Raw genomic sequence first — 13,606 nt, forward strand, 5'->3', positions numbered from 1 at the left:
TATAAAAAAGTTAAATATTAAGTTTTTAATACTTATAGCTTATAATTTTATTATTATAAAGCTTTTTTTTCTTATAATTTATGTATTTTAAAGTTTAATTTTTCTTTTTAATTTTTAATTTACTTGCTTTTTCTTTACTTTATCTTCTTTTCTTATATTTCTTATTTCCTTTCTTTTAACCTTATACTTATATATATATAAATTAAAAAGAGAAGAATAAATATTTTTAAGTAATAATAAAAGTATAAGAAAAGGGGGTATAATATATAGTATATAGGCGTTTGCGACTTTTGGTGGGGTAAGTATATACCACCAGGCCTTACCGCCTTTGCTTATCAATCAAAATTGGGGACAGTCAGACTTTCAATTCGCACTGTCCGGAGACAGTTCGGAAGGACAGCGGGATCGTCCTGCCGTCAATATCCTTAATGTCCATCTGCAGACGAACCAATGTACGGAAGTCGACAATCTCGGCCAGGAACAACCAATGCCGCCGTGGTCGGTACGTAAACCCGTCACTGCTTGTATAGAACTCGGGACTAACGTCGTTCTCGTCTGGTAAGTCATCGAAACCCGGGAACGTTGCCCGGTTACGAAAGTCTGCCGGCTGGCCGGGTCGTTTTGGCTTCTCCCTCCTCCATAACCAGTCATCTAACTCTTTCGGGTCAAGTCCTTGAGGAATATCATCCACGGCAGTCTTCCACTTTATCAATATCCCATATAACTCGTACTTCGAGGGATCCTGCGTCAGGGCCTTGTATTGGAGTACGTTAGGGCTGTCGTCGCCTTCGAGGATAATCCATCCAAGTACCGCCCGCTTAACAAAAATTCGTACCCTGGCGAGGTCTCCATTGGCGATAGCGATTTGTGCGGCGTCGAGGAATGCCCTTGGCAAGCCGTTGTCATCCGGCCCTTGTTCATTGTAAAGACGGATCTGTTAATTAATATATCGAAGCTTTTGCAATGGGGCTGACAAGATCCCCATCAAGCCATCTCCCCCGATGAGACTATCCAGCTTAAGGATCTCATCCAGCCTTCTATTGCTTTCTTGACTCTGATCTGGCGGCAAGGAGCAAAGACGATACGAGCAGGTAAACGCAAATTTTCTTCGAAGAGCTTCTTGGCGGTCTTTGCGGCTATTAAGGACTCCGAGGTAGTAAATTGTAATCTCCTCACCTTTCTCGATATCTCGCAATGCATGGACGGTATACCGCTTGATACTATCGTTCCAGCTCTTCTGGGCGTTATTATCACAGGTATAATTAATACGACATGTATTAAGGAAGATACCCCCTTCCCTTACATTGTCCCCAAAGGGGAGAGCGTTCGTTCGGATGATTCCAAGGTACCGCGAGCCAGGATCGTCGGCATAAATGTTATACATAGAGAGGAAGGCTTGTCGTTGGTCCGCGGTGAGTGCATCGACTTGCCTGCGTATGGATACTGGAAGGGTCTGGCTGTCAAGTACAGCTTCGGGCACTCTGACAATGGGCTCTTCGGAGAGGATGCGTATACCCCTATGGATCTTTCGTATGGCGACGAGTCCTTTGCCCTTCCCAAGGACCTCTTGAAGGGCATATATTGGCTCACTCGCCGAGCTCGACATTTTCGTGCATTCTTCCTTCAGTCTAATTCCATATTCGAGGCGCAGTAACCTCGCATTTTATCGTATGCTGTCGAAGAAGGGGGAGAGTTGAATGACACGTTACGAAGGCGCTCTGTAAGGCTTTAATAGGTGCTTTCCCTCCCCCTCTCCCTCCACCCGCGCAATACTGGCCCTTCGCAGCCTGTAAAACATTATTAGAAGAGAGGATTGGCTAGGTAGAAGAGGATGCGTTGATACTGGACGACTGTGACACTGTTGGAGGGAGCTTACGGTACTGGTCGATGGTCTCGATTCTTGCGTTCTCAGTCAACGGTCAAATGGGACATCACTCCCCAGAATGGGCATGGAGGAAAGTATTATTACTCCACATGCCTCGCAACCACGGATTGTACTTGCCACTTTCAAATGCAACACAAGATCCTATTTTCCAAGACGACCGCAGTGCTTGGTCTCGCCTACAGCGCTGTCAACTGGCAGAGGTGGAACACTCCCCGAGACGCAGCTGCGAACTGGTATCAAAGATTTGAGTTAAGAGTCTGGCCTCGATATAAAGACTACTTGCTAATGACTTGCAGGCGAACCATAACTCTATCTTCTTCTATTGCGCCGAGAATGCTACGAATATTAATTATAACTATCCGATTTCCTGCCTCCAAAAACCAAATCCGAACTAAAGGAAACGAGAAATGATTGTCTATCCTTTTGTGCAATAGTCTCATATCATCTGCGCAACTGGCGCCCTCCATGGTACTAGTACATTGATTATCCGCGCCACTTCTGGCTCTGGCTCATCTGGCTCTGGCTTAGTACTCTTATGCTTCCGACCACGTTTTCGCCTGCCGTTTATGACCTCTTCCGCAGTATGCGCCACTTCTGGCTCTGAGTCTGGTTCTGTGTCTGGCTCTGGATTATCTGCCTCTATTGCAGTACTCTTACGCTTCCGACCACGTTTCCCCTTGCCCTTAATGACCTCCTTCGCAGTATATGCTGCTCGTACTACCTCGATATCCTCAAAGCTTATTACCTTCGCCTTCCCGAGTACGAATAACTGGATTAATCGGCGAACCTTAGCTTCGTTATTTATTCTAGTTAATATCTGCTTTTGATTATAGAGAAGGGTATATTTAGCGAAGGATATCTGGGCGGTATTAATAAGCTTCTGTATACGCCTCTCTAGGCATTATATACTCGTTCCATTAAGTATATGAGTATCCTATTTAATTAGATTATATAGTAATGCAAGACCCTCTACTAATACTGGCGTTACAGGCATTTATAGTACTTCGTCTTGATAATAAGAACCTACCCTTATCTCATTGGCCCTGGGAATAGTTAATTGAGCGGGGGGCTTCGGGATTACCCTGAGGACTCGGTCGGGGTTAAACGGAAACAAACTATAGGCCGCCTATACGGCCGTAATATTTCTCTTTATAAACGCCTTCTCCCTTATAGGGCTATATAGAGAGGTGAAATATTGCTTGCCGACTGTATTTGCCCCTCCTTGGAATAGCCTCTTAGTCTTGTTACGGTAGGCTGCCTTTAAGGGGGCAAATACTCCGATATCGCAGGACTGGAGCTTATAGGCGGTATGGGAGGGGAGGCAATACAGGATAATATTGTATTTGAAACAAAACTCTAGGGCTTCAAGGGTCTCGTATGTCCCGAAGCCGTTACAAATCAGTATCCGGGGTTTCTGGTTAGCCTATTCTCTTATTTAGGGATTAAATACATATTTGAGCCACTCTAAGCTGATTTTAGAATCGGTATATCCAGATTCGGAGTATATATAGTACTATCCAGGGATGGGGAATATAGTCCAGTTGCTTTAATAGGTTATAGCTGGCTAGATAATTATTAGTAATAAAGACCTACCGTTTATACTAATATATTCGATAGTAGTAACTATTATATACTTGATACCTGTACCTCTATAGTCTCGCGGGTTATTTCTACTTATTAAGACCTTAATAGAACCAAGTATATATAGTATAACTCTAGTCTCGTTTATATTATAGATATTTTCGGTAAGAATGGCCGGATCTTATAATACCTCTATAATTACCTTAAACCAATATATTATCTTATTATAGATATTATTCTTATAGTATTCCCAGGCCATTACCCTTACTCGTTATAATCTAAGTACTAAATAATACTTCTGGGAGCCTTGAGGCCAGTTCTTACTTAGAGGCTTGGCTGCTTTATTTATTAAATACTGGCGGGTAATACTAAAGGCGAGAGTAAGTAGGTACTTGATTTATATAGGATTCCCGAGATTAGCTATTAGTTTCAAATACTTTTCGAGGGCTTTCTCCTCCAATAGAATAAGATACTATTGGCCCTGGGCCTTCTCTTTTCTCAAGGGCCGCCTATAATTGCAATAGTAAAGAATAGTTAGAGGAACTCTACTATATTTTGATTTAGTATTATATATTTAAGGCTCTCCTGGCAGAGAGGCCTCTACCAGGGCTATACTGGTATAGTCGCTTATAAAGTATTACCTCCGTACCTTATATAGAAATGGGATGGGGATTGGAATAATTTAATAGCTTTATATAAAAGCGGATATATATGTAACTGCTTATGGAAACTTCTAGAATAATACTATATCTCATATGAGCTTTAATACTATATTTTATATAAGTTTCGTATAATATCTAATATAATATAATTAATTTAGTATAGCTATAAATGCAATATTATATAAGTACTTTCTTTACTTATTAAGATACTTAGTATATTATATACCTCCTCCTACTTTATCCGGATAAATCCGGTACTAGATTTCCTTATATTCTATATCTTTAAAACTTAGAGCTATATTCTTTCTTAATAAGAGCTTTATTCTAGGGTCCCGAAATTTGGAAATAGGCTAATAGTTATAATAAAATAGGGGGGAATAGTAGAAAGAACTTTTAATACTACTAATGGGACAATTAATAATATTACTATAATTATAGTATTTTCTTACTCTAAACTGAATTCTTATAGAGAAATAGCTAAAGAATAGGAGCAAACTAATTATAACTTTATATATTTATATAGTAGAGATTTGAGACCCCCAAATTATAAAGTCGTTCCGGTATATAGGGTTTTCTACTATATAGGAATAGATATTAGAATACTACTATGAAATTATTTAGCTAATCCCTACTAGCTAATACCTAGCTATTAATTGTCTTTAGTAACGAGATACTGGGACTAGGGCTTCGCTTATACTTTCCGTCTAATTCAAGACAGCTTTAGAGTAGATGAAATATATAGAATAGATAATATAAGTATTATAACTATAATAGTTAAAGAAGAACTTAGAGATTAGTAATTGAAAAGGTAAATAGGGAAAGATAAAGGAAGAGGGAGTAATAGAATTTACTAGCTAATATTAATAATAAGGACTTAGTATAGTATTGCCCTTTAGCTTTAGGTTAAAAAGATACTAAATAATGAAATAGATATATAGTATAAACTTTATATTACTGGCCCCTCTTATTCTTACCTGAAATTCCTGCCGGTATAAATCTGGCTAGAAAAGTTCTATATTCTCCGTTTTGGCTAAACTAGTAGACTATTTAATAAAGTATTTCTCTATTCTTAATATTATTAAAGGTAGTAGTAAAAGTACTAACTATAGGTAAGAATTCGGCTTTAGTAACTCTTATTCTTCCTAGAATATCCTTTATTTAATCCTGTATCCGAAAAATAGTCTTAGTAAAGTAGTTTCCTCTCGAGAATTATAGGGTAAGCTCAAAGGATACTAGGTCTATTTAAATAAAAATTAATTAGAATAATATCGGATTGGAATATTTATAAAAGGTCCTTATTACTTTGGCTATCTAGAGAATAATTACGAAAATATTAGCTAGGATTAAATTGCCTTTTTTAGTCCGTTTCCAAAACTTATTCCAGCTAATTACTTGAATTATACCCAAGTAGTATCTTATTTTATATAATTTTTATTTCTCAAGAATATAAGACAGTTTAAGGAATAATAGATCTATTATCTTGAGCTCTATCTGACCGGATTTGTTTTCCTTTCCTTACTTTCCTCTTCTGGTCTAGCTTACTCTTCAGATTCCTCGGGAATTATTAAAAGAGTTTATTCCTCTTTATAGCCTCCCTTTCTATTTCCGGCCGTAATAGTATTCTTGAAAACAGATATAAAGGTTAGGGCTATTATAAGATTATAGTATTTTATTATACTTTTCTAGAATATTTTTAACTAATCCTATATAAGTACCGGGTTCTTAAAAAGTTATAATAATTTTTAGTAAATAATATAAATTCCCCCAACCTGGAGCTTTATATTCGTAAATAGTTATAATAGTTCTCTATTAACTTATATATTAAGGGAATAATATATTACTAATTACTATTAGACCTCTTTATTACTAAAAGCAGCCTTTAAAGAATTTATAAATATAGAAGCAGCTTGGGAATCCTGGACTATAATAGTAGTTATATAGCTATAAAGTTCCTTACTTATTATATTAGTATTATAGAAAAGAGGTAGTAAGGCCGGCTTATTAGTTAATATATTATTATTAGATTCTGGACTAAATTAAAAGATCTCAGTAGTATTATCTTAATTAAGGAAGCTCTAGTTAAGATTCGGACTAGTATATAGAAGCGAGACCGATCTATAATTCAATAGCTTATTATTACTATAAGAAGTCGAGTCTACTTTTACTAGGATATATGAAATAGTAAAATTAGAAAATGGAATACTATATTATATAACTAGTTTATAGTCTAATATCTTAGTATTATTAGAGGTTTCTTCTAGCTACTAGAAGATATAAGGAAAAAGAATAATAAACCAAAATATCTTAAGGAAGCTCATGGTATTTATAAGTATTATAAAGTTACGGAATATAAATAGCTTATTAACCCTAGTACTTTTATAAATATTTTATAGTATATCTAGCTAACTATAATATAAGGATATAATATTCTTAATAAGAATTACTTTACTATCTAGTTAATAGACTTTATTCTTTTATTTTACTGAGAATAAGCCAGTATTAATAGAATTTTCGGTATTTAGTTCTTTATATCTAATACTTACTATAAATTATTTATATATAATATATGAAAATTTATCTTGGATTCTAATATTTAGAATTATCCGAAATTCCCTATATTTAATAAGATTTATTACCTCTTTCTTGGTATCTTTATTACTTTTATAGAGCCTTACTATATATTAGAGTAAAGTAAGGATTAGCTTCTTACTAATATTATATAGTAAAGTATTATTTCCTATTTCTGAATCTATAAAATCTATAATCTAATAGAAATCAGATTAGATAGTCTTATTTTGAATAAAAGAGATAATTCTATTCTGACTTTACTTAAGATATATATCTTAGAATATTCTTATAAAGGTCCGTATTACTCTATCTTTATTTTTATATCTTGATATTATTAAGGTAATAGATTATAATATTATTCCGGATTATATAAGTTGGTAGTACTACTATAGTTTATTAATTATAGAATATTATATTTAATAATTTAATTATATATTCTCTTATAAGTCAGGCTATAACCGGATATAAATTACTACCTCAAGAATTCCAGGTGGAAATTAGAGTAACCTATCAGGGCCCAGATTTGGAGATTTTCTCAAAGAACGGAGGCGTAAAATAGAGGCTAAGTATTAGAGGTCTGCCAGAAGTGGCTCTCTTATGGTGTCACGTGACACACCGCACAAAATGGCTTCAAAAGCAACGCTTGAGTTAAGGGATTAGTTACATAATATGATACAGTCGCTTGCAAAATTGGCTTCGCACCCTTTCGCTTAAAAAAATTGTGAGCACTGACCACCTCATCTATTTTTGGTGCTGACACCGTACTTCGTACAGGGATCTTTAAATGTTAATCAGTATTTAACTGCATATAGCAAGAAAGGCTGGAATCAAGACAGGTGATTGGTCAGACTACCCTGAGATTCTAGCTAGTTCGCCGATAAAACCCCTGTAAACAGGTGACAATTAACATTTATTCGGGCTGTAGGGAGTACCCCATTTGTCATCCCGTGTACTACTTCGTACGTACGGAAGTACGTAGTACTCTGCAGCACCTCTGTTAAAGGCTGCTACTACCCCCCCCCCCCCCGGCGCAAAGCTAAGGTCACGTTACAGGTAGTACAATTGATACCCAGCCACGTAGCCTGGATCCAACCTTCATCCCAACTTAACAAAATAACTTTGCATACAGACTTTGCGACAAATACTGTATTTATTAAGAATAACCTGCTGAAGTTCTCGAAATCTGATCTGACTGATGCGTCTTCTAGAACGCAATGGAGCTTGCCAGCTCAAGTGCGCTGGCAAAGTGTAGCCACGTGCAATTGCCTACAGAGACACATTCTTGCTACCAAGGCAATTATCTGGGGTCTAATATTAAATCTATCAATTCTTCACCTATAGTACTAATTTTTATCGAATTTAAAGAAGGTCGAACTTTTGATGGGGTAGCACGTGGGCCACGTGGCAGCAGAATCTGAAACACACGTGACTGTGGAAATGGGACACCTCGTTTACGAGTGGCCGGCGTCGCGCTCCGCATTTCGCGCGACGCCAAGCCTCCTATATGGATCGGGACATAGAAGCTTTAATGCTTTGTCTGGTACATGACAGTGGCTCTTTTCCCCGGCGAACCGCCTCATCCCGGGACAGCTTCATTCCTCATGAAGATTTCCAAACTCCTCGACCACCTCTGCGAATCGAAAACACTCCAATGACGCTTTTTCCGAGCCTGTTCAGCTGCGTATTGCAATGGTGTCTTCCCAGAAAAGTCTCTATTATTAGAGCGAAGCTTTGTTTTATCGAAAAGAAATGCTAGGGCTGTCTCTGTAAGGGAACCCTCAAGTGCAGTATAATATATGAGTAACCTCTCCTTTATATCCAGTATTTCTATATCCACGCCGAAATCTATTAAACCTCTAAAACTGCGATATTCATTTTCGAGCGACTGGCCAATAAATATGCAAGAGCCAATCCTTGGTTATTTATGGTCAAGCCATCTGACCCGCTCTGTAGTAATAGTCGACAAATGCCATTATTAATATAGAACCGTGAGTTGATTAGATAGGAAGCTAGTGGCGAATTTCCGTTAATATCTCTGTCCTTAATATTAACTCCCTTATCTAAAAGCAACCGGACTTTCTTAATATTAGTACCATAAGTCAATATATAATATAATGTATTTCTTCCCATTTTGTCTCTTAATATAGATATATTGAGACTATTAGTATCGGATATTTCAAGAATATGTAATAATATCTCCGTGTTTCTACTTGTTATGGTATAGTAGAATGCGTTTAGCCTATCTTGATTAATATATAATATGTTAGTACCGTAACTGAGAAGTACTTGCACAGATGCGGAGTCGCTACGTTAATAGGCAAGGTATAGTAGACATTATTTTTTCGAGTTCTAAGCAGAAACTTCGGTACCTTTTTCGATTAATATACTAACTATAATAGTACATTTTGGCTCTCTATACGGAATATGATATAGTACTAATGCTCCTTTATTATCTTGTATCTTGAGATTAACTTTTGGATAATGAAGTAATATATTGACTACGGTAATTCGCTTTATAATAATATTGGTATATGTTTTATTAGTATTGTTATCTTTAGGGTTAATAAAATCTAGCAAAACTTTAACTCTCTAGTGGTCTTGTTTCTAATCGTTATTATAATTTGTCCCGTATATATTCTTATATAGTATAAGATAGAGAGGTATTTCTCTATAATAAGAGACGGCATTTGGGTCTATACCATAATTAAGGAAGAACTATACTATTTGGCAATCTCTAATTAATGCTGCATAATATAAAGGCGTAAGTTCTCGAGTATAGTACCGATCGATACTTAGTATTTCATGTCTACCGTGCGGCTCATATATTGTCCTGCCCCCATAATTCTTTACTATCCATGCCTTTCTATAGATGGCAATATTTATTGGCACCCTATTTTGGATAAGTAATTCTGTAATATCCTGTCGATTAAATCTAACCGTATAATATAACGGTGTTATATTATTAATATCTACTAAATTTGTTGGCGCACCGAGCATTAGAAGCTTCTTTACGATATCAGGTATGTAATTCATATTAATAATCGCATAGTATAAAAGACCCTTTAGCCGAATATTAATAGTTGTGGGGCTGGCGCCGTATCGTAGCAAGGAATGGATTGTTTCTATTTGGGCTTCTGCGATCGCATATGACAGAGGGGTCCGGCCACCGTTATCTTTCGAATCCAGGTTAATACGGCTTGTCGCCATTAGGAGCTTAACCACAGTCTGATGTCTCCCTTCAGCTACGTAAGACAGTGGCGTCCGGACATATTTCGCGTCTTTGAAATCAGGAACTACTCTGCCAGTATCGAGCAGCAGTTTGACGACGGCGTCGTGACCGTACATCGCAGCCAATACCAGCGGTGTCTCGGAGTCATTATCTTCAGGGTCCGGGTCGACACTGTCCTGGGCAAGAAGTAACTGGACGACCGCTGCGTATCCGAACATTGCAGCTCTGGACAGTGGCGTTCGGCTGAAATTATCTCTTGAGTCTGGGTTAACGCCATCCATAGTAAGAAGGAGCTTGACGGCGGATTCGTATCCGTTTCCTGTAGCATGCGACAACGGAGTTTGGCCTGAAATGTTCTTTGAGTCGAGGTCAGCAATGCCCTGGGCAGAGAGAAGTGCGATAATGGCCTTATGCCCACTTCTTACCGCCTATGACAGCGGTATTCGAAGGTCAGAATCTTTGAGGTCTAACTTATGACCACGTATAAGTAACTTTTTTATAGCGTCCTCGAGTCCAAGGTATGCTGCTAAATGAGATCCTGTTATATATCTTAGAAATTCTTGGCTGTAATTGGCATGTGATGGGTACTGCTTGGTAGCCATAAGCGCTTGAATAGAGGCTTCCACCTTTGAGTCGCTCTCGAGAAATTCCATTATCATTTGACTTGTTAAAGGAGCCTTGCGAGCATGGTGCCCCCAATTTCGTACCGCATAGTCATAAATTGCATTATCCCGTAGTCGTGCCTCAAACTCTTCATCCGTAGGACAAAGGCCGCTTTTAAAAGTATCGAATAAGAGATAGGTAACGCAAGTGTTCGCGATGTCCGTCTCTGCATCAGGGAACCAACGTTTTTGCGTTAGCTCGAAGTATTCCTGCATTGTGTAATGGACTAATCGAATAATCCCACTCTCCTCATCGATTGTAACTAACCCCAGGCATACAGAGACCATGTCTCCGATTTCCGGGAGATTATTGTTATCGAGTTTTGCCTTACCAACTTCTACTGCAATAGCGTGTTGAAGTTCTCTTATAGTAAGCGGCCTCTTTGCGCAGGTGATCCATGAAAGTACATTCTTGGCTAGTAGCTGGAAGCCTGCCTGCTACCCATTGATTCTTTCCATTGCTTGCTCGTATGCCGAAGATAGAACTTCAAGCTTCTTGTCCTCGCTAGCTCCTGTAGATTTCTTCTGGAACTGCTTTAACGAACTCTTTATAGCCTTTGGTATTGTTTTGTCTCCAAGCGAGTCCAGATAGAGCTGTACTAAGAGAAACCTTAGGTCGCATTAGTAAAGTTACCTCGTATAGAGAGCTAGCAAGAAACCTATATTCCCTTAACGGCCTGTACAATTTGTATTATGATTTCCTCTTATAGCTCTGGTTTTCTCAAGACAAATATTGGGAGCTATAATATACGGCTATTCAAATATCTCCCTATATCTTCGTTGCTAGTAAGGATTTCAAGTGAAAGATATCCCTTAAATAACTCCTTAATATCTGGGATTGGTTACGAGATCGCAAAGAGTTTTGCTCCAGTCTTGGCTTGGAGGTTAAAGATATTCGATAGGAATATTAACCGGTATTCATTAGATAATTAGTATTCGTCTAGTATATTAATAACAATATAAACCCTTGAATAATAGGTAATAACTGAACTTAAAGTCTTCGAAATCTCGTCGAGTAAGGATTATATTCGTTTGTCTTGGTATTAGTTATATAAAGTCTTTATACTATCCGGTACGGAGGCTTGCTCCTGGATGAACTGCTTTAGGAGGCTTGCTAGCAAGTTATTGATCTTCTGCTCGTCTTTATACCGGAAGTTGTAGTATATATATATAATACTAATACCTGGATCTACTTGGTATTTGGAATAGAGATAATCGACTATAATTAATATGAGGATCGTCTTCTCTGCTCCGGGAATTCCTGGACAGAATAATATTTGCTCGTCCGTTTCTAACTATATATGGAACTTTGGTGAGTCTAGAAGCCACTGGCCGGTTCCTGGTTATCGACTCTTGAAGTAATTACTGTATTAAGGGCTATAGTTAATCTGGGTAAGCCAGTCTGTAATAGTTCGATATTCTTGACTGGCTGCTTTCCGTTAATTGGTTACTTTCACATGTATAGTATTAGTAATAAATTTAATAATAAAGCTATATAAGTTATTTGAGCAAATATTAATAACTCAATAATAAGATCGAGGAAATCCAGGTGCGGTACAGGCCTGGTATTCCGATATTCGTCCTCAAATATAATTTTCCTTTAATCTAGTGAATCGTATATAGAGCTCCTTATTATTATCTATACCCTTAACTTTCTGCTCTCGACCATTAACAGGGCTAATAATACTCAACTCACTAATCTTAAAAGCATTCTTATATAGGTCTTTAATATTGCTTCGTACTAGCTTGAAGTTGTCTTAATCCCCGAGGATTGACCCGAATTTATATACTCTACTATAGTCTGCATTCAACTTTATAACGTTCTTGCGGTCGCCAGGTATACCAAATCGTATACTCTCCGCTAGTACGATCTAATATATAATTCTGATTAGTGAATATATCAAGTTTATTATAACCCTCAACTTACGTTATCGAATGCCTCCCAAAATAAGATAATATCGTACTTTAACAACTGGTGCCTCTAATATTCTTATATAATCTCTGAGAATATGCTTCCGTTCTTGAGTGTCTCTAATACGTTATTGCCTTTCTGAAATCCTATGGCCGTTATAATCTTCGCTATTATACTCCCCAGGCTCGCTAGTATCTAGTCTCCCCTATAGTATAGTATAGCAAAGAATGCTAGCCCTGTTATAGTATCTTTAATCGGTATATATTTTGGATTATTTTATATATTAATTAATGCCTGCTTAATTAGCAGCCCGCCCATACTATATCCCAGAAGCAGAATTGGTCTTGACTCTATATAGTCTCTCTCTATTCTTATCGACTCGAGGAATTCGTTTGCTTTGCCTATAAATATATCTTTATCCTTCCCATAGACCGCCGTAGAGTTATATTTGTAGAGGAAGATATATATCTCGGGGATATATTGAGGGAGGTTATTGCGGAGCCAGAGGTATCCTTGGGGACCGGAAGGTTTGTACTATGTATCCCAGGTGTGGTTGCGGTTGTTCTTGCTTCGGGGATTCAGGCGGTAAATAGCGATAATGCTAGATATTATTAGTATGGTCGGGTGAAAATAATTATAGTATACTCGACTCTTGCTATACTGCTTACTGTACTCTCGGTATTCGGGTATGGGTATAACTGCCTCAGAGGCTATATAGCTTACGATATTAGTCAGGGATGAGTATAGAGTCCATAGACTAACCATCTTGGTATCGTTTTAGCGAATGCTTTGCGGTACACCGGAGATAGCTTGGAATTGATCAAACCGGCGATTAAAGGTTATGTGGCCTAGAGTATTGCGGACGTCTGCTGTGAAGGAGGATGAGATTGAATGGCAGAGCCTCGTACAGGTGCGGCGTTAAAGGTAGCGAAGTGACTTGTACTGTATCGAAACCAAGCCTTTTCGAGACATTAAGCATAAGCTTGAAGTTGAAATAGGGGAGGGAACACTGAAGGAAGAAGATCGCCGACCTCAAGTCGACAAACCATGTTGCCTGCGATTCAGCCGCACGAGGCTGCTTTGACGCCTTACGTAAATCGTGATGCC

General features: G+C 37.8%; 3 protein-coding genes across 3 annotated transcripts; all 3 read right to left on the reverse strand.

The window, feature by feature from the left end:
- Positions 1-355: 355 nt before the first annotated feature.
- K444DRAFT_689202 (uncharacterized protein) lies at positions 356-1,657 on the reverse strand (the record flags this gene model as incomplete). Its single annotated transcript, XM_024887731.1, has 2 exons — positions 975-1,657; positions 356-887 (listed from the first exon to the last, which is right to left on the reverse strand). Exons 1-2 carry the CDS (start codon positions 1,604-1,606, stop codon positions 356-358), a joined length of 1,164 nt encoding a protein of 387 aa, XP_024743805.1. The 5' UTR covers positions 1,607-1,657.
- Positions 1,658-9,837: 8,180 nt separating this feature from the next.
- K444DRAFT_485669 (ankyrin) lies at positions 9,838-10,251 on the reverse strand (the record flags this gene model as incomplete). The annotated part of the gene is made up of 1 exon (XM_024873101.1): positions 9,838-10,251. A coding segment is annotated over one exon (414 nt), but the record flags the coding sequence as incomplete, so codon positions are not given.
- A 282-nt stretch (positions 10,252-10,533) lies between these two features.
- On the reverse strand, positions 10,534-10,767 carry K444DRAFT_510770 (uncharacterized protein; the record flags this gene model as incomplete). Its single annotated transcript, XM_024873449.1, has 1 exon — positions 10,534-10,767. A coding segment is annotated over one exon (234 nt), but the record flags the coding sequence as incomplete, so codon positions are not given.
- Between the last annotated feature and the right edge of the window lie 2,839 nt (positions 10,768-13,606).

Source organism: Hyaloscypha bicolor, assembly GCF_002865645.1.
Source record: "Hyaloscypha bicolor E unplaced genomic scaffold K444scaffold_10, whole genome shotgun sequence".
Lineage (NCBI taxonomy): Eukaryota > Fungi > Ascomycota > Leotiomycetes > Helotiales > Hyaloscyphaceae > Hyaloscypha > Hyaloscypha bicolor.